At 41.7% G+C, this 23,935-nt stretch overlaps 1 protein-coding gene across 3 annotated transcripts; it reads right to left on the reverse strand.

The window, feature by feature from the left end:
* Window positions 1-75: 75 nt before the first annotated feature.
* LOC133151369 (protein AF-17-like) lies at window positions 76-23,500 on the reverse strand. Of its 3 annotated transcripts, none has more exons than XM_061274336.1 (20): window positions 22,955-23,500; window positions 21,434-21,513; window positions 21,289-21,343; window positions 21,077-21,186; window positions 14,966-15,069; window positions 14,569-14,662; window positions 13,816-13,923; window positions 11,783-11,872; window positions 10,979-11,123; window positions 10,110-10,889; window positions 8,735-8,934; window positions 8,410-8,518; window positions 8,181-8,247; window positions 6,610-6,758; window positions 5,491-5,682; window positions 4,934-5,010; window positions 4,391-4,752; window positions 4,164-4,254; window positions 2,613-2,822; window positions 76-2,549 (listed from the first exon to the last, which is right to left on the reverse strand). In XM_061274336.1, the coding sequence occupies exons 1-20, from the start codon at window positions 23,061-23,063 to the stop codon at window positions 2,514-2,516; spliced, it is 3,168 nt and encodes a 1,055-aa protein (XP_061130320.1). In that variant the 5' UTR covers window positions 23,064-23,500; the 3' UTR covers window positions 76-2,513. The 3 variants fall into 3 exon arrangements, with proteins under 3 accessions (XP_061130320.1, XP_061130319.1, XP_061130318.1); XM_061274335.1 differs by having other exon boundaries at window positions 5,491-5,688; window positions 13,816-13,920; window positions 22,955-23,499; XM_061274334.1 differs by having other exon boundaries at window positions 5,491-5,688; window positions 22,955-23,498.
* Between the last annotated feature and the right edge of the window lie 435 nt (window positions 23,501-23,935).

The following is a 23,935-nucleotide window of genomic DNA, read 5'->3' on the forward strand; positions in this document are numbered from 1 at the left end:
TACATGTGAATACATTACAATAGTAACCCCCCCCACACACACACACACAACAAAGAACTTACCTAAGACAACATATGAAACAAATCAGCAAAATACATTTATTGACAACAACAAAAACCTGTATTCATCGGCTGTTTTAATTCTAAACACAAAAGTATCAAAATACTTTACAGGGATTTCATCTGAATATTCTCAATTCATTTTCTTATCACTTCTTTCAAGCAATTTCACTGTACAAGGACAATAGGCTTGTCATTACGATTGGGTGCTCATTTAATTCTTTTTTTTTTTGGCCAGGGAACAATGCATTTAAAATCATGCATAGTAATAACTTTGTATTTAACGATATATTTGATAAATCAAACCACTGCATTTTATGCATTTCTGATTCCAACAAGTAACTTGCTTTCCATCAAACCTCATTGTGAGACGGTTGCTCGAATGTTGTTACACTGAAGATACACAGTACGACATTCACAACATGTTGGTTAACCCAAATTCAAAGCTTTAAAAAAAAAAGAAAAGAAAAAGTCTTCCACAAAAAATATACAACTCATAATCAACACAAAATAGTTTTGGGCTTACACTGCCCCAGTGCAACATGGGAAAGAAAAAAAATGTTTTTTTCTCACACCTCCCTTCCATGGACATTGTCTTTTCAGGACATACTGTACTTGGTAAAATTATAGACGTCCCACTTTTAATATTGAAATGTTGGCTCATCTTTTTTTTTTATAAAATCAACATTATAAACATTCCCGTTGTGTCATTGCTACAGTATTTAATCACCTCATAGTGAGCTGTTTAACTTGCTTTCTGACATCTACAGACAACACTAGGTAGCACTCAAGATGTCACACGATATTCAAAATTGAAGAGGTGAGGAACCAGACCCTTGACAATTGCTACAGGGGGGAAAAAAAAGAAGAGAAAAAGAAAATCCCATCTGTGATGGTAAATCACTGAATATGGGAGCTACAGAATGGAAGCATCTCATGGCAAGATGAAGCTTGACAACAGCCATGAATGAGAGCGCCTGGAAAGATCACCTGCACCTCATTTCACCATCTTCTGAGCAGGTATCACCACAAATAACACACCATTTTGACAGCCTTTTCATTATATTGTAGTTTACATCCTTTGCTTGGACACCACTGTGCAGGATTTCAATTTAGTACTTTTCTCTCGCCTCACAAACAAAAAAATATTGTAGCCAAACACAAAAAAGATAGTAAAGAAAGAGAGTATAGTTATGACTATCAGGCTATTCACATATTTCATTTCATGAAACTGGTTACTTATAAAATATATAAATTAGCTTATGATGAGTGCCATCTACCCCTAATAAAAAGACTACCAAAGAGGGAATGCGATTGAGCCCTTGAGCTCAATCTTTTCTCTGTATGTTTAACATCGTTAAGGCATTATCTATCCAGTATTGCTAAAAGAACAGCGAGTTAGCTGACGTGAAGAAAAAAACATGTTGAACAAAAATATATACTGTACTGTATGTACAAAACAACTGAGTGCCCATTCTCATTAAAAACAAAGTCGACATAGCTACTAACATGACAAGTGCAAACTTATTCAGGAAAAGAAATTCTAACTTCCAAATGTTTGGTTTCATCCTCTTAATCTCCACAGCAACTAGAAAGATATAAAGGTCTCTGGTTTTGAATAGAAGCAAGTACACACTAATGCCAGTTGTAGGGAGGAACAACACACTATTTGGAATATTTAGACATCAGTAAATAACTACAACATGGCTAATGACAAGATTTTCTGTGGCATTTTATATTCAGTATAGGTAGTAAAAGGAGTTCACACAAAATGGAAGCCACACATCAGCGTAGAAAAACACGGCAGAAAATTTGAGGTAATATACCTAGATTAACATTGAAATGCAACTGACCACATTTTGTCTTTGTTGTTGTAACGTTTGGCTTGTACCGTCAGTAATCAGCACAGCAAGTCTCTCGCATGGTATAAAATAAAATGTAAGCAAGTGCCTGGAAGAAATGTGGGTGCAGTGATCACAAAGGGAAGACAACATTTCCAGGAAGACAAATGGGTGATGTGGCTCACATGTGGATGGAATTAATGTCATTCATTTCCAAGAGCGTAAATATGGAAAGATCTATGGAAAGGATTCATTAAGGGTCAGTGCTTGAGATTATGCTTCAACCCAAAAACCAAGACCACACCTGTTAGGACGAACGAGTAAGGTGTCCACGTAAGCAGGCCCGTTGGTCGAGCTAATAAAATTAGTGCAATTTAAGAAGAGACCACAGTACTCATGATCTCTGAAAAGCTGCCAGTATACAAACTATTAAAGAACTTCCGATAAATCAACTTCCATACACAAAAACCTCACCCCCCAAGTCCATCCTGTTGTACGGTACATTCATTTAAGACGACAAGAGTAAAAATGACGTCCTCATGTCATGTGAGTTGACCTCAGTTATTCCTCGAGGAATATCTTCATTTAAGATGGTGTAGTATCACTGGGGACTTCATCCATTCTTGTCTCCACCCTTCTCACCTGTAGCCTGAAAATTGACAATGTTAAAAAAACTTATTAATGATGATTGACCACTTGCAGAATCACTCACAGGCTTGTGAAGGACGCCCTCCTGTCGACCAAAAAGGTTTCCCCCCTGGTTGCCCTGCAGAGGGCAGGAAGTGGCTGAGGCCAGCAGGTTGGCAGACTGGGCCAATAAGGGGGAGTTTGGCGCGGACGTGAGCGCTCCTGCCAGTGTGAGGCGCTGCAGCTCCCTCTGTCTCTGCTGCTGAAGCATCTGGCAAATAACTGTTCTCTGCTCCTAAGAAGACAGGAAAGGAAAGTTTGTTGAGTTGATCAAAAACCGATCCAATGACAATTCCCGCAGGGCTTGTCAAAGTCACTCAGAGAAGATAAGCAACTTCCCTTAAGTATCCATTACGCAATACTTTCTAAAAAATGCATTTTCTATTTCTCCCATGGAATCGAAGATTTCGACCAAGAAGCTGCCCGCTTGAAAAAGTCTGATTTTGCTGTTTCCTGTCATTTGACTTCATCAGGGATTGTTTATAACAACGACCATTGTCAAACATAAGCATGTCCCATATATAAAACAGGACAAAAAGCCACAGTTTGATGAATAACTTTGGAGAATGAATGAAAGAATCACTGTTCATAACCTTTATGGACAGAATTTCTAAGCGCAGCCAAGGCATTGAGGGTGTCTGATTTCGTGGCCCCAGTTTTGCATCTCTGCTTCTTCCAGATGATGTCGTACTGTTGGCTTCAACAAGCCGCCATCTCCAAGTCTCACTGGAGTGATTCGCAGCCGTGTATAGTGTTTGGGATCAAAATCAGCACCTCCAAATCTGAGACCATGGTCCTCAGTCGGAAAAGGGTGCCGTCCCCTGCCCTGCCCTGAGTGAAGGAGCTTTTTCATGAGTGAGGGGAAGATAGAAAGGCGCATTGGTGCAGCGTCTGCTGTGATGCAGGCTTTTATCAGTCTGTTCTGATGAAGAAGCTCAGTCAACAGGTGAAACTCTCAATTTATGGTCAATCTGCGCTTTTACGGTCATCTATGTCACCAGATGTAGGTCATGACCGAAAGAACAAGATCCCAGATACAAGCGTGCCCTGGGGACAACCCAGGAGATGTAGGGGAGAGTATGTCTCCCGGCTTGCGAGGGATTGCCTTGGCATTCAAGAGGCTGGGGACAGGGTAGTCTGATCTTCTCTGTGAAACCTGCTGCCGCTGCAACCCGACTCCAGACAAGCGGGAGGGGGATCAACCAGTCGGAAAAAAAAATGTTGCAGGAAATGGTGTATATGAGTAACATGCAACTTTAGTTTTTTGTCTTTTTATGTTAGCTGACATCCGAGAGTGGGACTGAGAGCAGGACGGAATAGGAATTATTTCCACAGGGGGCAGGAAGGGACAGAATTTGTTTTACTATGGTATGGGACTAGATGAAAATGTACTCCAGTGTCAGCTGCCAACACTCTACCCAGGACACACTGGAGAGACTCTGGCCAGTAAATGCCTCGCGATACCCTTGCGAGCGCTTGATGAGAGTGAAGTCAGACTTCCCTTCTAACGTTGATGCCTTAGCGACCGGACTCCGGATTAATCAAACAAATTGAATAGATAGAATTAAGACATTACAGGAGTGAAGTTCTGTGATGTGAGGAACTGCTGAAGTTGTTGCTGCTGCTCCAGAACGATCTGTTTGTGCTGCTCTGATAGAAGTGAAGACCTGAAAGATGGACAAGAAAACAAAACCATTAGTCAGATTTACATGTTACTAACTAAAGATACTAACATCTCGACGGTTGGGGTGATATGGGACCAACAAAAGCTTGCTTTGCTATTTAGTCATTTTAGTTACGTACGAGCTCGCAGTCTTTGGAAGCTGAAAGCTCTGCGCCAATGTCTGGGGGTTGAGGGGAGGCGGCTGGGGGCGCAGAGCAGGGAGTGTCGACTGGGGGGCACTCTGGACAGGAGAATTTATCACCCCGTTTAAACCGCTGAGTGTCCCATTCATCAGCTGAGGACTTCCTGAAAGAGATGCGAGTAGCCCGCCCGCCACAGGCTGAGTGGAGCTGCCAGCCTGATTGATTTGCCCCAAACTGTCACCTGAACCTCGCCCATTCAACAGGGATTGGCTCAAGGAGGCGGGGCTTTGTTGCGGGGGAGGAGTACTCTGGAAGGAGAGGGAAGAGCTACTGCGGGAAGGACTACCAGAGTGGAGGTCCTGGGAGGATAGAAACAGAAACAAAGTGACATTTTAGGTTTTTCTTCTCGAGTTCACTTTTGGGGTTTTATTTTGATGTGTGCAGTAGCTCGAAGCAGCCAGCGCCCTCATCATAACCATCCAAGCAGGAAAGGGCAAGACTGAATTTGTTAATATATTGGGAGAAAAGACAGGTTCTCACCTCAGAGGAGGTAACAAAGGAAGTGTCATTAAGGAAACTGCTCTTCGACAGGGGACTCTTATTGGTGATTAGGGGGTCTGAGAAAAGAGAGGCAGAGTCAAAGGCCATTTCATTCATTCGTCCATCCATCTATTTTCACTCCCGCTTGTCTTCATTTGGGTCAAAAGTGAACTGGAGCCTATTCCAGCTGATTTTGGGCGCGAGGTAGGGGGACACCCTGGACTGCTTGGCAGCCAGTTGCAGGGCAGATAGCCATTCACGCGCTGATCCACACTTATGGACAATGTGGGGTCTTAATTAGCTTAACGTGCATGTTTTTAGAATGGGGGAGCAAGCCACGGTACTCGAGGAAAAACACCCATGCAAGCATAGAAATACCATGCAAAGGCCACAAAGCCAACATTCAAAATAGGGACCTCTCGATTTGAGACACAAAGACCATTTTTTAGAATTAATTCAAAAAAGAAAATTGTGCAATTCTGTTTAAAAATGCACCATGCACATGATGTAGAGGTAAGATGATGAGGGACGAACAAAGAAAGATATCCAAATCTGACCTTGACTTGAAGACAGGAAGTTCATCCGGGTTGCAGTGTGCAAAGAGCCTTGGACAGAATGACCATGAGGAAAAGGTACGGCAAGCTCTGTGTTGAGCAATTGCAGACGTTCTCTTTTGGCTGTTAGACTGAGAATCTGATCCTGGAGCCGTTGGTTCTCCTGTTGCAGCGAGTGAAGTGACTGGAGCATGTCTACAACTGGCAAAGAGAGAAAACAATCCATATCACTGAGAAATCCTTTTGTTTTGCTGACATTATGTGACACAAAATGGACTAAGTGTGAGACAAGCAGGGAGCCCAGTCGATGACATGGTCCAATAATCATTATTTTAATGATAAATGTTTCTGTTATTTTGTTTATTTATCGATGAATCAAATTATATTCAAACATGTTTTAATTTCTGTCCCCTTATTTGAAAACAGGATATTGTGACATGCAAATTTATATAAATAATAATTCATTCAGACTGTTTTTGTTCATAATGTCAGAAAATGAGAATTTCTTTTTAATTGTTTAAATGAAGGCAAATGTTTTAATATGATTCAACACAAAGATACTTTCACGAGTAACCATATCAATTGGAAAATATTTACTGTTGAGAAGCTGACAACTTGAAGCTTTGGACAATTTTAAATAAAAAAAGTTATCGAAATAATTAATGATCAAATTAATTAATTAATTATCAAAACTAATTGAATAATTGTCGATTAATCAATTAAGTGCTGCATCTCTAGTCCAACATGAGGATGAAATAATTTTATGCGGTTTCATTTTAACCATGAATCAAAATCTCTACTCAGATGAACTTAAAATTTGTTATCTATGACTGACATAACTCCAAATACAGTAATGATTCGATGTAAATCGAAAGAATACACACAAAAATTCTTTGCTTTGTAAATTCAAACTAAAATTTGTGTGATAGCATCTTTACCAAGCTTGTTGCACATACTAAATTGGGTGTTGGGTGTGAGAGCTGGATGTGAATTCCAGGATTTCTCAAGGCTATAGTGGAGTCAATTTTGTAAATGTATTGTTAAAGTGATTTCAGTTTTCTTGAAAACCAAAACTTTTTCTTCTAATAAACAATTTGGAATGGCAAGAATGACGTTACTCACTGTTGACGCCAATCTCTCCGTTGCTATGTTTCTCCAACAGGAGCTCAATGTGAGCGCTTGCCTGGGGGATGTTCTCAGGACATGCTTGAACTCCTGCACCTAAACCATCTCTCTGGTCAAAAAGAAGAGGAAGGGAGCTCATAGGAGACCTGTGTGTGATGGAGAAAGCAAGAGGGTCAGGTTTCATTTGTTACTTGGGTTGTTAACCTGTTATTAATTACCAGTAGGGCCCGACCGATTAATCGTTCTGCCGATTATATCGGCCGATGATAGCGCTTTTCAAAATAATTGTTGATTTGTCCATTTATTCTATTAGTCTCTCATAAAAAAGTGTGGTGCAGAATGGTGTCTTTATCCTAAGTAGAGTTGTGACTTCATTTAACCCAGGGTTTTTTAACTGGTTTTGTCCAAGAGATCACCATTATAACCAAGAAGCAACTCGGGGATCACTGCAAAGGAGGATAAACCTATACAGGTTATTTAGTTGCATCTGTATGTCGATTTTGGGAATCTCAGTTACATTTGACATCATTTGGATGGGTAAATGATTCACAAAATTAGCTGGAAAATAAATCAAGTCTAAATAATACATCAATTTTATTGTTAAAAATGTTAGTTATTTTCCATTTCCAAGTTTGCGGACCACCTGCATTACTGCCACAGACCACAATTTCTGATTTAATCCTCAAGTCTTCTCAGTAACCCATCAGAGACAACTTCAGCCAGGTCTATTTACAATAGTGGACTGAACTAAGCATTTCAACAGGTAGCACATGTGAAATAAACAGTGACTCGACATGTCTCCCATTTTAGTTTAACTCTATCATGTGTGCCTGGCAACGCGTACTTTGTTTGTCCAGTTTTGTTTATGCTGTATTGCTCAGGTTTTAAAGTTGTTCCACTTGTACAATAACCTAGCCCCAATTTGCAGCAGCAAGTACAGTACCAGAGGTATTTCATTTATAAATTCCTGTATTTTTTCTTTTAATTAAATAATTTCCAGAGCGCCACAGTGACGCACTGGTGAGCATGTCTAGCCCACAATTCAGAGGTGCTGGGTTCGACCCTGGTTTGCATGATCTCCTCATGCCTGCGTGAGAGAAATCCAAATATTCCAGTTTCCACTCATATTCAAAAACATGCCGATTGGCCACTCCCAATTGTTTGTAAGTGTGATTGTGAGTGTGAATGATTGTCTATGTGTGCCCTGTGATTGTATATTCCCAATTTTAATGCTTTTATTTACTTATTCTTTGCATTATTTTGTCCCTAACTTTATCAGTTTAAAAATTAAACACTGAAGGGCAAAGTATTGTATAAGTCAAATGTTATCTGTCTAATTCATATATTTGTTGGAAGTGAATAAATAAAATAATATATTTGCTATGTATTCTTAGAATTAATCAGCCGATTAATCGGTAATGGGCTTTTTTTTTCTTTCAAATATAGGCATCGGCCTAAAAAAAATAATATTGGTCGGGTCATAATTTACAGTCTACACATATTACTTCTCTTATGATCGGATCATGATTGTAAAAAAAAAAAAACCCAGTTGAGCCCAAAAGACGTACTGTGAGGAAAGACTTTCCCTTGGCGAGTTTCCTTGACATGGGAAGCGACAGTCATCAACGTCTGACTCTATGAAAGGGAACAACATGTCAAAATTTATGGTGTGATGTTTCTTTTTTTTTTTTACTGTATGTGACATAATAGACGGAGGATATCCAAATCTGTAAATAGTAAGAGTAAATATGTCTGCTTTGTGAAATGATAGAATTTCTTCTGATTTCTGCCTCATACCTGGTAGCGAGGTTGGGGCTTGACTCAGTGGTGGTGGCAGTGTCGAGAGACCGCTGATAAAAGGTTGCGTGGAAGTCACACTGTAGGAGCTGCTCGAACCATGATGCATCTAGAAGTTCATTTTAAAAAGGGAGACAAGTGTGGAGATATAAAGTTAAAAATAAGGGTAAAGAATGTTTCTATTTCAAGTTAAATGAGGTTCAAAAACTCAAATTCACTTTTCATTCTGAACCCACTTTTCGAATATAAAATAACTGATAATCTCTTTGTATTGCACCAAATAATAAAGATAATAATATCTGGATGAATGTAGAACTGTAAAGACCTGTGGGTTTGAAGCGGCTTTGCTTGATGGGAGAGAGAGTGAGAGAGCGTGGGAAGGAAGGAGTCCTGATGAGAGAGAGGTGCTACACATGCCCCCAGCCAAGGACAAGGAGGTGCTACACACCCCACCACCCAGAGAGACAGAGGTGCTGCAGATGCCACCGCCCAGTGAAAGAGGATTCTTAAGACTGGAATAGATACCTGAGCAAGGGAGGCAGAATGATCATAAAAAAAAAAAGAGCTGTATGTTTCTGTAGCGTCAAAAAAGATAAGCATTTTCAATGTCCAGATTTGACAGTAATATAACACTGCTCAACTAATTTTTACTGACTCTTTAAATCAGCGATAACTAAACTTTTCTGAATGAATTCTTCGTGTTTATTCGAACCTGCCATTTTTGCAGCAGCAAGTACAGTACCAGAGGTATTTCATTTATAAATTGCTGTATTTTTTTAAAATTAAATAATAATAATAATAAATGTTCAGCAACAGGTGGATTTTTTTTTTCTGAAACTGTTTAAAATACAGGGCTAAATATGTATTGTGTGACTTTTAAATATATCAAACTTAAAACGAAAATATCTCAAAACTCTGATGTGGCCTACTCACATTGTAGTATAGGGCAGTAAAAGACTCAAATAAGACATGTCTTGCCATCTTGTGGTAATTTGTGATAATACAACTTAAAACTAAAGTCAACACGTGCGTATTGGCAGTTTGGCACCCAGAGTCGTGCGTTTGCAGATTTTATTTTAAATATTTTTAAAAATATTTTTCTGGTTTTTATTTCAGGATTTTTTTTTTTTTTTTAAATCATGTAATTTTTAAAAGCAATCACTCAAGCTACCACTTCAGTGTGGTTGCCAGTTGCCCATCCCTACTCTAGGGTAATCTAATGCAAGTGAAATGATTGTAACTGCAAGAGCAACACTTGAATACAGAGCTACCTTAATCTAATTATAATGTTTAAATCTATGCCGGTTCCTGGTGTTAGAATAAAATTCTCATGTACTTAACATAACTGTCAGGTCTACATAATATCAGTGGCAGATTTGGAGATACTTTTTCGGTAAAGACACCTAATGTATGAATCTCCTATTTGAATTGACTTTTATTTGTGTATGCTTTCATATTCTTGATCTTGTTTCTCGGCCAGCAATCCGAGTCTCAACATCCAGTTGACTATAAGGGATTGTTTTGAAGACAGTCAGGCAGAGCACAAACTTCTGTTAGTTAGACGGAAGGATTATTTCGGTGTTCTATAGATAAACTTCTATTGTGGCATTTACCAAGCATTTTCTGCCTAGGTGGAAACGACTATGCAAATGAAAATGCATGCACAGGAAACTTGAGGGAAGCCACACACACCCACTCACCCGAGCCAAGCAGCGAGTTGCCACGGCTTGTGGAGAAACTGCCAGCTGAGGAGGACGAGAATGACGAAGAGGAAGCGGTGGTGGGCAGCGAGGGGGGGAAAGTGAGGTGTGGAGCCGACATTGGGCTCGGGTAGTGTGAGGAGGTGAAGACTGGTGGTGGAGGTGGCGGGGCAGTGTTGTGATGATGGTGATGATGAGTGTCCTCTTTCCTCTCTCGGTTTTTGCTTCCCCGAGGTCGGCCTGGACCATGGCGACTCTTTTTGTTGCCACGGTGCCTTCTCTCTTGGGACAGGGGTGGCGGGCTAATTTTACCCTCCAGTTCCCCTTCTTCTGGAATAGGTGGTGTGCTCAATTGAGACAACTTACACAAAGACTTAGAAGGTTTGTAGTCTCCCGAAGAGGAGATCTTGCGAATCTTGCTGCTACTACCCAGCACTGACGTGGAGGTGATACGCATGATGGATCCAAAAGTTGAAATTGTGACTTTGTTCTCAAAAGGACTTGAGTTTCCATCAGACCGATCGTGACCCTGTGACCCCGCGAGAGGGCCCTCGACAGGGGTCAACTCGGGCGGTTCATGATAATTGCGATCTTCATCTTCATCCTCATCTTTATCTCCCCCTTTATCACCGCCCTCTTCGGCCCCTTGGACAGCTGACCTCCTGTGACGCTCTTTGCGATCCTCGCCACTGTGGTCACCGCCTCCTCGCTCACGGTCACGCTCCAGACGGGAAGAGGAAGAAAACTGGTGGGAATCTTGAGCTGAAGATAGAGCTCCACCTTCATGAGCAAGACAGAGCCGATTAAACAAAGTCCTTCTCTTCAAGCTGCCCGATGCCTGAACATTTTATTCTTGCTCAGTGCAATACCTGGATTGAATGGACTTGAGGAACAGGAAGAGGAGCCACTCTTCGCAGTGCTTCCCGTTTTCTTACTGTGGTGACCATGACTATGCGAAATCAGCTTCTTGGACTTTGCCTCATTGTCTTTAGAACTGTGGTGACTGGAAGAAAGCTATTCCAACACACACATGCACACAAAAATGATTGTAAATGTTAATTGTATTGAAGAGACTCTCTGTTGTTTTTTTCAGGTCCAATACGGATTAATATTATTGTCAAGAACACCAATTACGGCTGATACTCATTTTAAATAAAAGCTAAAATATTGGCATAAAAATAAATAAATACAAACTCCAAATCTTAACTTTGTTGAAATCTCACTAAGCAGAGACAATAGATAATGTAAGAGACAATGTTTATTTTACAATCCTAACAAATGGTTCAGGGAGCATCTCAGCATGTCTTAAAAAGTTACATGAAAACTTACATTAAATAGCTCCCGAAAGGTTTCTACAATAAAAAGTTTTTCAAAATTTTTAAATACTGTAACTGAAATGTTAAAAAATTTACTTGTCTTGATTTTTTTATTCCAGTCAAACAAAGAGCGTTCCCAGGGCCAACAACCTCTCTTGCAAAGTTAACTGATCATTTTAATAAGATGTAAGTTAACACAGTGTATCATTGAACTCTTATCAGCAGTCAGGTTTTTAAAAAAGTCCAATACTGATGCCCGTACATTGACCCGGCTGATCAATTGCTTAGGCCAATAATAACAGTCTAACCCTATTGTACTATATCCAACAACTCTCCCGTTAACCCCGCTCTTCATACCATGTCTATACTGTTAGGCATCACTGAAGGGACCAGGTTGTCAGAGGACTTCTTGTGGCGCTCTTTTTGACGAATCTTGTCCTTGTGACTCTGAAAAGACATTACATAGGGTTTACACTTCCCCCTAGGGCTGCCACAAACGACTGTTTTGCTGGTCACCAATATCGTAGTCTTGATTAATTGACTAATCAGATCATAGTATGTAAATGTCAGCATATCGCAACACCCAGCAGTTTCTCCTTTGTACTGCAACTGTCATTAGATTACAGCTTGAAGGAATGTGAAAATTAAAAATTAAGACAATCAGGATGATAGTACGTACATTCAACTTTCAGTAAAAACTTGCAGCTTGTACCCGCGTTCTTGGCATGGTTATAAATGGTGCAACTGAAACTGAAAGCAATATGTGGCTTTAACATTTTTAGCTGAAAATATTAAGTTCATTTTAAAAGAAACCAAAAATTATAGACGATGCACAGTTGCACGATGAATTATATACCTATATATACAACCAGGTATCTCGCATTTTTTCATGTGAAAAATGAGTGAGATTAGGAAAAGAAAACTTGTGCCAGACGTATCATGGAAAATCCACTTTTTTTGCTTTTATATTCATTCTATTGTGTACTTGGAGTCTCCAAGATTATAGAAAAGTGTAATCTATCCTTCTAGGTGTTGCAGAGATATTTTTATGATCTGTTCGTTGGGCTATTTTTTTTACTCCGCTCAGTTTTTTCCTTTTTCTATTAGTAGTTTTTTCTCCATTACATTGCATCCGTTGGGGCGGGACTACCAAACAAGGTAATGGGTGTGGCCAAACGGTTTCTTAAATCCACCATCTTTATTACACAGAGACTTTTGTAGTCCAAACAACTCAAGGATGCCAAAGTGGAAAGATCAAAATGTTCTGTTGTTTGATGCATCAATCCACACAACTCATTCCTCCAGCATCAGAGCCTCAAATTTCATTTTTCAAGCAGTGTTCCCACATCTGTGGGCAAAGTCCTGCTTGTTCAAGGACGAGAAATCTTTCGTCAGTTTCGAGAAGGATTCACCGAAAGACTTTGTTTCGTTGATGGTTCAGTTCCATCAATCTATGGAAACGACGGACACAGTAAAGCGGTAAGCTTAAGATGTCACAAAATAATAAACTGTATTTCACTTTCACATTATTGCGTATCTATGACGCACTCGTTTCATAGCGTTAGTGTCAGTCTTTCTGCTGATTTTAGAGCTGTGCGCTCTATGTTTTCACTTCTTGTGGGTGTATTTTGAGTAGTTGTAACGGATGAAAGGTGCTGTATTATTCTTGGGGAACACAATGTGTTGGATGCATTCGTTAGCTTCTCGCTAATGCTAGCATTAGCTTACTGGTTAACTTGACAGCAATGCTTGTTTACAAGACATGTTCATAAATATTGTGAGGGGATTTATTTTATGTGTTATATATGTATGGACAGGTCTTCTGCCGTTGACATCTTTTAATCAATCAAAAGGTTTGCGCCGCAAGAAAACGCTACCTCGGCTAGAAAACTACAAATATGTCGGACCGGAAAGGGAGGTGCACATCTTGCGGCCTGGGGGGAGTGGAGTGTCAAGTAATGCATTTGCATTTAAAGAGACCACACCAAAACGGCTTGCTCTGAGCCGCAACTCAGAACAAGTAGAAAAGAGGGACCTGTGATGCTATCAAAAGGAGGAATTCAGACAAAAGGATCATTGTTCCACTCTATATAAACTGAATGAGGAAAACTTAAAACGGAAGAATTTATAAATGTGATATGTAAGCTTTAAATTCTTTTCTTTGAATCACTAGCACTCATCCATCATCTCAACTGCTTATCCGCACGAGGGTCAATAAAGGATCAAATAAATAAACATGTAAAGAAACAAGGCATTGACTATTTAACTAGCCTTCGCTGACCAAGTCACGACAGCCCTACTTCTCACTTGCGTAAGATGGTACAAATGAGGAAACAAAAACTGGCCAGTGTAATTTGGTTATCAAATGAATAAATGAGTCATTTGTTTACCTTCCTCTGCCGGTGGTGGTGGTGTTTGTCCTGTGATGGAGAGGTAGAGCGCCCCCGGGAGTGACTGAAGGCACTACTTGCATTTTCACTGGATCGGCGTTTCTTCTGCTGTAAATAAGTAAAGGTTATGGAATAAACGACACGAAACATGACCCGCTTCAGACATTTCTTTTTTAATATATTTGACACACCCAAAAAAAAAAAAAAAAAGTGAAAAGAAATGTCTTCATTTATCTACTCCTAAACTTGAACATCCGTATTAAAGTACCGTATTTTCCACACCATAAGGCGCTTCAGGTTAAAAGGCGATTCAATTGCGGGGTCTGTTTTATATTTAATTCACACATCGGGCACACCGGCCGCATGAATGCCATGACTTACGGTAAAAAAACAAAAAAAAGTCACAGGAGCAAAACACAGAGTTCGGTTGTACTTTATTCAACTATTTAATATAGTACTGTACTCACATTATTGTTAATTGATATTCATATGCAAATCCATCCTCAACTTCTATATCCAAATTGAACGGTTGGGCAACTTCACCATTAGACATGACAAGTTCCCTCTCGTCATTGTCTCGGCACACCTTCGGTTTTTGAGAAAATTAAAAGCTTTTAAGTGCGCCTTATGGTGCGGAAAATACGGCATATGAATAACATGGCAAATAATTTCAACTAAGCACTTACAATTTTTGTATTTGAATGAAAAACTACATGAACGGGCGCACACAGTAACAACGGCTGGACCTCGTACCATTTTGTTGTAGTGATGCTTGCAGTAGCCACAATATTTGACATTGTCAGCTTCTGGGCCTTCCTCCTCACACAGCAGGCCTGCCATCTGAGCGCTTAACAGCATCATCCAATAAAGAGACAAGCAGCTATGTTTAAATCCACACAATACCATACACGTATTTCCTCATAATACCATTGACAAGAAATTGAGTGTTGAATCGACCCATCTTTTGCAAAAGAAATAGCTACAAATTTGTTACTAACTAGTTCAAGCATCAATCGATCATTAGAATATTATTACTGAACATTTGTTGCAATGTAAGGGTAACTGCGTTTTCAAGAGAATCGTGACATGGCATATGAATATATCTTTCTTGGAGTCACAAGTACACACATGCTCATTCATGATCACCTACCAGGTGACATGGAAAGCCTGTCTGCAGCCCTGTCTGTTACAGGCCATGCATGCTCCACATGCAGCCTTGCTCTCTCTGCCATGGTCCTCACAAATGTAACATGTCTGGGGATGATAAAGAGAGTGGACAAGTAAGACCTTTTAAAATTCATCCAAGCATTCTAGAGTGAAGGAACACGATGCTTTTCAATATGTGGATATATTCCAAAGCTTTTCCAGTTTGTTGTGCACTGCTTTGTACCATTAAACTTTGGGCTGAAACTGAAAAATGCACAAGGACACATCAAAAAAAGTTTCTTTTGCAATAGCATTTTGTTCCACTAGTACTATAACCAACTGATCATCGTGGAAAGAGATAAACAAAGAGCACTGAAATGCAATGCAATGTAGTGCTAGGACATGTGTGCTTTCTGTTTTCCTTCTACGGGCAGGTAGTTTTCACTTTGTCTTGGCCACAGTGAGTGGGGGACAAGAGTAGGGTGAATGAGGCCGAGAAACAGGTGCAGAACAAAGGAACGGCAGGCCCTTTACCTTTTAGCCTCTGCCTCAGTTTCACCCTTTGTCCCGCCAATCTCTCGGTCTTGCTCCTACCCACCACAACCCCACATGGCTCGCTCGTCAATTTCACGCATTATAGATTCCGTGAGACTGTCATAAAAATGACCACATCATTATGTGGTTGATTCAGTGCTTTGAATACTTCCAGTGTCGGATGTAGTGTCGTGATAATTAGACACTACCCCTTTAAGAGACGGAGGAAGTGAGAGGGCATAAAACAGAGAGCGGGAGAGTTGTAATAAAACAGAACGAGCGAGGAGTCAATGTTGCACTACCTGTAACTGTAAATGAAAGTTATTAAAGCTTCAACTTCAAAGATCTAAACTGAGAGGACATCCAGTTTCTACAATGGCGACGAGGATATTGCGCGACTGACGTAAATGGATCCCCGCGACGGAGTTTCTACCGCTCACAACTGTTAGCCTGCTGGAGCGCAGGATAGCCGCTTTGCTGGTGACGGTCTCGTGAGTAAACGGCCGTATGGCGGACGTAGTTTGATGCTGGAATATCTCCGGTACGAAGCTGTTTTACTATCTGGCCTCGCATCTTAAGAAAGAAGACGCCATCGTCTAGCTAATGACGCTCGCACTATAGTCGGGAGAGACGTGCTATTGCCTATCGCAGACGAAGGGGCTAGCAACGGCTACACACGTGGACAGTGGTATTCCTGTGGAAAGGAAAAGAAAACGCTGTCGAACAAAACCTATTGTAACGATGGCTGGTGTGGCTGGTTTACCCGCATTTCCCCTTTTTGATGTACATGCAGAGCCGGCTTCCCTTTCCCTGAAATGGACGAAGTGGATGAGGAGATTTGAGACATTTCTCACGGCGGCTGCCATAACTGATAAAACAAGAAAAAAGGCTATGCTTCTGTACTACGCTGGGGAACAAGTGCAGGATATCTTTGAGACTTTTCCTGAAAGAGGCCAACCAGGTGATTTTGATAAGGCAGTACAACTACTCACCGAATATTTCAGTCCAAGTCATAATGTAGAATATGAAATCTACGTGTTTAGACAATCGAAACAAAACCCAGGTGAAACTGTTGATGCTTTTCACACCAGACTGAGACAGCTATCTCAGAATTGTGAATTCACTAATGTAGACAAGGAAATTAAGTCTCAGATAATACTCTGCTGCACATCATCACGTCTCAGGAGGAGGGCACTGAGGGACCCGGACATGACTCTGAAAGGTCTATTGGATCTGGCCCGAGCTTTCGAGACATCGGAACTTCAGGCGTCTGGCATGGAAAACAATCAAGATACTGGACATGTTGCAGCCATGCTCAATTCAAGACGCAGAGGATGGTCCACCTCTGAACACCGTATGGAAAACATGGACCGTAGGGATCAGCCAGGGATGAAATGTAGGAATTGTGGAGGTGCGTTTCCTCATCAGGGTGGTCAGGCAGCATGTCCAGCGAAAGGTCTACAGTGTCGGACGTGTGGAAGATTCAACCACTTCGCCCGCTGCTGTCTCTCCGGCCCTGGCATAAAGGTGAGACACCGTCAACATGGCCAGAAAATGGAACCGGCACAGAGCACACGAGAGGTGTCGTGGCCTAACAGGCGCAGACAAGTTAAATCTATTGTTGCCGACGGTGCTGACACCGCTCCCATCAATCATCTCGCGGCTGATGACTCGAGCGCGGATGATGAGTACATCTTTGTCACTGAAGCTGCGGAGGGGAGAAAACCACCAGTGAGGTCAGTCATGATAGCTGGTGAATGCATTGATGTTCTTGTTGATTCGGGAGCCTCAGCTAATCTCCTGGATCGAAGAGCCTACGGCGCGTTGAGAACGAAACTCAAACTCGAGCAGTCAGGCAAAAGGATATACCCTTATGGTACAAACGTTCCCCTTTCCCTTCGTGGTAAGGTCACCTCAACGGTCACTGCCAATGGGAGAACAGCTCAGGCAGCATTCTACGTTGTTGATGGAGACCACGGCTCGCTGCTGGGCCATGACACTGCAACTAAACTAGGTCTCATACAGGTGCAACCTTACAAGCTCAAAATTGTTCACAAACCTGGAAGATCAAACTCGGCAGACTACGTGTCACGCCATCCACGAACACTTCACACGCCCAGTATCACAGATGACGTGGACACTGGAATGCATGTCTCCGTCATTGCTACACATGCAGTACCCAAGACTGTGCATCAACCGCTGCGAATGTCTGAACTCCCACAGGGGCCTTGGGAGGATGTTGCAGTGGACTTCTGTGGCCCCTTTCCTTCAGGTGACTACCTGTTAGTCCTCATGGATGAGTGTTCGAGGTTTCCCTTTGTGGAGATTATGCCATCTACATCGGCATGCAGACTCATCCCTGTCATGGACAAAATCTTTTCGACAGTGGGAATCCCAAAAGTGGTGAGAAGCGGTAATGGGCCCCCATTCTCGAGCAAGGACTTTTCGGACTTTGCAAGATACCTTGGATTCCACCACAGAAAGATAACCCCCTACTGGCCACAGGCCAACGCTGCAGTTGAAAGATTCAACAGGACTCTGACCAAAGCGATCCACACAGCTACGCTGGAAGGCAAGCCGTGGAAACAAGAGCTATACAAGTTCCTCAGGAACTACAGTGCGACACCTCATCATACCACCAACCGGCCTCCGGCTGAGGTGTTCTATGGTCGCCCCATAAATATAAAGCTACCGTCCATCTCCCATCCCCCCAGTGATGATGGTCTCCGTCGGACAGATGGTTTGAGGAAGGACAGAATGAAGGAGTATGCGGACGAAAGGAGAAACGCGTCACACTCGGTGCTCAAGGAGGGTGATGTTGTCCTAATACAACAGAGGAAGACAGGAAAACTTGTGACACCCTTCAACCCAAACCCCTACAAAGTCATCACAGTGAAAGGAACAATGGTCACTGCACAGAGACATGACCACAGACTCACAAGACATAGATCGCACTTCAAACTCTTGAAGCACAGACCGGAAGTCCCATTCACAACACGAGACGGTGATAACTGTGATGACGACAGTGTTAATGGACAAGCAGGTGATCCTGAACACGTTAACCTTGAAACCAGGAGGCGACGCCCTGTGAGGGTAAACAGACGACCGCCTCAAAGACTCATCACTGAGATATAGCAAAGGCTACATAGAGTGATGAGACACTGACAAATTCTCGCCACCGTTATGTTTGTTATCGACACAAGAGTAATGTGTGTTCAGTACTGCTCAGAGATGTTAAGCTTAGTTATTTGTTAAAGTGTTTGTATATCTGATTTTGAATTCATAGTATAATACGGAATCACAATTTTACATGACTGTATTTTGGAAACCACTTTATTTCAATTGTACATTCTGTCAGGGTAAGTAAAGCTGAAACTAAGGAAGGACATTTCATTTAAAAGAAAAGGAGAGATGTAGTGTCGTGATAATTAGACACTACCCCTTTAAGAGACGGAGGAAGTGAGAGGGCATAAAACAGAGAGCGGGAGAGTTGTAATAAAACAGAACGAGCGAGGAGTCAATGTTGCACTACCTGTAACTGTAAATGAAAGTTATTAAAGCTTCAACTTCAAAGATCTAAACTGAGAGGACATCCAGTTTCTACATCGGCGTAACATTTGGCTCCCTCATTTGGTCCCTGTGCCCAGTACAAAAGTGGGGAGGCTTGATAATGGCTCAATATTCCTGCCTTGAGCAGGCTTTGTAGAAAGGGAGTTTGTTCACCCTCAAAGGACATCGACTTTGAAACGGAAGAAGACTGCAAACAGAATCACGGCCACCTTGCAAGAGTAAGAGTGGCTTCTCACGTTTTCACCATCAATCTAATGCTGTTGAGGAATGTGGGCTGCAATCTATGGCTGAATGGCTCTGACAGGAGAAACCTGCATGCAATTTACTAGAGCTGACATAGTAATATGAAACCGGCCCCCCAACACTCCAATGTGTACATTTACTTACAAACACAGAGCCAGTCTAAGCATCTATCCAGAAAAGATATTGATTACTCTGTTAAGCGCTAAGTTTTATAGGGCTAATTTGAATGGATGCTGGGCAATGCTTTATTCTTAGACCAGCCATTAAAAACAATGAGTCAAAAAAAAAGGCAGTCGTATGACTTGACATGCTTGTATTGAAGTAAGAAACTCAAATACAGAAACTATTATGGAATTGTTAAGTTGTGTACACTGAAGATTTGTTGTTAGACTTAGTCTGAGTTACAGAACATCTTACTCCAATAAGAGCTAGTGCATTTTGCGGGAGCTGCAGGGGTCGCGGCATGCCGTTCGTCACTTCCGCTGATGTCACGGCATTTCGGCAGCTCTGCGTCACTTCTGCTTGTGCCGTGGCCTGTCGCGAGCAGCTTTTGTTGAGGCGAAAACCTGCTTCCTCCGCTTCTTAGTTATGCAACAAGGGGGTGGATGATGAGGCTTTCATGCAAATAGAGGCTTGCTTATTGATGCTGCGCCTAATATTTTGGTCCAAACAATATGGCACTTGTATTGGTATCGATTTGAAAAAAAGTGGTAACGAACATCTCTAAAATCATTTTCAAAAGAAGAATGCTTCATAAAATGTCATGAGTTGAGTACGTGCCTACAATATACAGAATGGAATTTTTAATGGATCTTGGATTGAATGGACAAATAATTATGTACAGTACACTGAAAATGCCCCTTTTTACAATAGACCGGTCTTACTGAGACATAGCATAATAAATTATCGACTGAACATAGTTTTATGACGTGCTGTGGTGTTGATGTGAGTGTGGAACATATAGTATGATAGCTTGGCGTGAGCAAAACTTGAAAAGAGGACAGTCGGCTGCTATCTGGAGCCAACTTGAACCAAGTGGTTCTTGGAAACTCAAGCAAGATGCTGATTCTTTTTTTTCCCCCAGAACACTTGTCATTTTGACAAGGGTGTGGGATTCCGCCAGCCAGCCAAGATATGTATAAAATAAGAGTACATACTGTCTTCAATAGTATAGTACATTCCTTTGTCCACGCTGGCTTTCCCACGAATCTGGTATCCAATTTTGCCGCTTAATAGACACCAAGACATGGGGGTGTGTCCATTTTGGCAATGTTCCAAGGGTTATTTACAAATTGCTACAAAACAGATTGGTATTATTGAAAATGTCTGCCAATTCCATTTTCTTGAGTAAAAATACACAAAATGAGCTTGTTAGTGAAAAATGGACCATCTGGACGCTATAGATCCTGTGATTAACGAGCCCGTGTTTAGAGCCACGCTCAGACACGAGTCACCGCATTTGGAGCTAGGCCCAGGGATGCAGCTTGATGGTGAAGGTCTGGCAGCATTGTTTGAACTTATGGGACCTGGACTGGCAGGCTTGGGTGGGAGCTCCCCTTTTTAGCTCATTCACTGCCATTCACAGCTATAAAAGTCAAAGATCCATTTAACTCGGCTGGCGATGAATGAGTTAATAATACTAGACGAATATTATTTGTAATTTGATCAAATTTGTTCTTTCAGACAGGTATCATATTGGTAGCTCTCACTTTCAAAAAGGTTGGTGACCCCTGATTTAGACAAAGCCTACAACAATATGTTTCAGTACCTTCATGTAGCGCTCATGAGGAACATACTGTAGGATGATGGGTTCCATGGTGAGGACGTTGGCAAACTGCACCTCAGGTATGTAGAGAGCACAAACAACGTGAGCCCAACCTGATGGTGACAACAACACAAGATTTAGAGCATAAAGTCTGTTTATCGAAGAACATCTGCTTTTAAGGTCGCATCTTAATTATAACTGAGCCCCATATCTACCTCCGCTGTCTGTCCTCTTGAGAGCGCCATCTTTGTGGGGGCATAACTCACACCTCTATGGAAACACATCAGAGAACCCGGCTTACTCATTCACTGTGATCTCAGAGTGAAGGGAAACACTTATGTTGTGTGTTGCTAGACTCACCACTCTCGCTGCCCTCTCCTGTGATTCACACTTACGACAAAACCACGGGCCGGTGGGAACTTGGACGATGCCATAGCATGCTGAGGCACATACACAAATTAAAAGTCATTTCAGTAATATTAAAGCAGCTCACAAGAAAAGTAATCTTAAGGTATACTCCAGACTGTTAGGAACCTGAATCTCAACACCTCCACCCTCGGCTGCATAACGTCCTGGCCTTTTGGGCCGCGTTGGCTGCCTTGCACTACTCCTCCTGTACTTTTGCGCTATATTCTGACTGTCTGCTGTATGCACAATTGCTCCATTTCAACCATGTTGCTCTTATTTATTTATTTATTTATTTATTTATTTATTTATTTATTTATTTATTTATTTATTTATTTATTTATTTATTCATTGCTCTTATTATTCATTGTATGTGCCTTCTTGTTTCTACTTTTTGTATTGTTTACTTGAATGTTTTGTTGTCCGTGGACCTATATTATATATGTATATATATATATATACATATATAATATGTAATATGTCTTGTCACCGTGGGATAGTTGGAAACACAATTTCGATCTCTTTGTGTGTCTTGACATGTGAAGAAATTGACAATAAAGCAGACTTTGACTTTAGACTAAGCAAGGTAAGACCAGTCAGTGTGCATAAAAGACAGAACCCCTCAAGTGCAGGCAAATTGACAAAAGAACCACATGCCACCATAGGACTTGTGTATGAAATTATGTCCTGTATAAATAAATTTGCCCGGCCTTGACTAGACTGAAAGGTGCAGCGACCATCTGCCTAAACCAGTTAAATAGCAGTTCATTACAAGTGTGAAAACTGGTGTAAAAAATGTTAACATGTATGGATTTCCACAGCATCCTTTCATTTTTTCAGAATTAGGGTCTAAATTAGCTGACTTTGGGCAAAAGCAAGCATAGACTCTGGACCGATTACCATAACGTTGAAGTGTACATGATTGACAAACTTGTGTTTGTTCATTTACATTTTTTTCTTCATGCACACAGAAATGTTAACTCTACATCTCAGAACCGTGAGGCACACAAGCCTATTACAATTACAATTCTAAATTCTCTATGACTAAGAATGGGTCCAATAAAGTGTTGAAACTGGTTTTCATAGCACTTTACTACAGCACATCATCTTTACCTCAAGGAAATGTTTCCTTTTCGACCAAAACGTTAAGGCATATGGACACAAGGCTACTGGGGTTTGGCCGACATGTTATTTCATTCTATTGAGTTGAACGTGCACGACAAGACCAGGAGGCTCACGCACGCGCCAGCACACACCCACGGTATGCCATAAGGGGGCCATGCAGGCTCGCTTGTCACCTTGCTTGGCCCTGTATGCTGGTGAGGAGACAACAAATACCCCCCCCCAAAAAAAAAAACACTTGCACGCACGCACACGTACGCACGTAGGCTCAAGCCAACGATCCGCCCGCCTCCAGCCGCCGGCTCCGACGTCACAGCTGTCCACTACTTCTACGCTAACAACGGCTAACGTTACCTTGATGTACCGCGACGTTGCAGCCGTGTCCATCACAGTAAACGAGTGGATTCTCAGCCCAGCCTCGCTCGTCGGAACACACGCAGCAACCACCAACCATTTCCCGCATGCTGCTCCCATACGAAGAAATGTGTTTCCCCTTCCCTGCAGCGGCGCAGACTTCGTTTTAGGCCCGTCAAGGGGTCGTCCCGCTCTTCAGCACCGCACTGGGCATAGTCGTGGGCCGTGTAGTCGTGCGCGGTACTGGCGCAATCTCGGTGCAAGGTTTGTGGTGGTGCCGCTGCTACGTTTTTTCCGTGATGTCCTCCCAGTCCCCATAGAGGCGATGCAGTGCGCATGCTCACATCGGATCCTCCGGGTCGGGAGAAATGTCACAGCTAAGGTAGCAGTGGCACATTATTATTCTTACTCACGTCTTTGGACCCGCATTTTTTGTCATCCCACAACGCAATTCTTCGTGGATTTATGGTCAATGACCGTGTACGCGTGTACTGTTTAAGATAATTTATGATCACAACATCGAGACATGTGGACAGGGGCATTAAAACCGCTGGATGGGTTACTTTCGAAATCACGTATCAACAGCGCTATCTGCAGGATCCCAACAAAAACCACAAGGCCCTGCCGCGCGATATATGTTTTATACCTTTGTTTACTTTGTGTATCAGCCATTAACAATAATCATAATAATAATAATACTTATTATTATGAATGGCTGATACTATATTATACACTGCTCAAAAAAAATAAAGGAACACTTTGAAAACATCAGATTTCAATGGTGAATTTTTTTGGGGGGGATATCTATACTGATATGGACAGTTTAATGTCTCAGGAACAAAAGGATGCCACATCTTATGATGGAAATTAAAGTTTTCAGTCTGAGGAGCAACCTGGCGGCGTATGATGGACCGAAACATTATGTCCCAGAGGTGTTCTATCGGTTTAGATCAGGTGATCGTGAGGGCCATTCAATTGTGT

The sequence above is a fragment of the Syngnathus typhle genome, linkage group LG3, assembly GCF_033458585.1.
Source record: "Syngnathus typhle isolate RoL2023-S1 ecotype Sweden linkage group LG3, RoL_Styp_1.0, whole genome shotgun sequence".
Lineage (NCBI taxonomy): Eukaryota > Metazoa > Chordata > Actinopteri > Syngnathiformes > Syngnathidae > Syngnathus > Syngnathus typhle.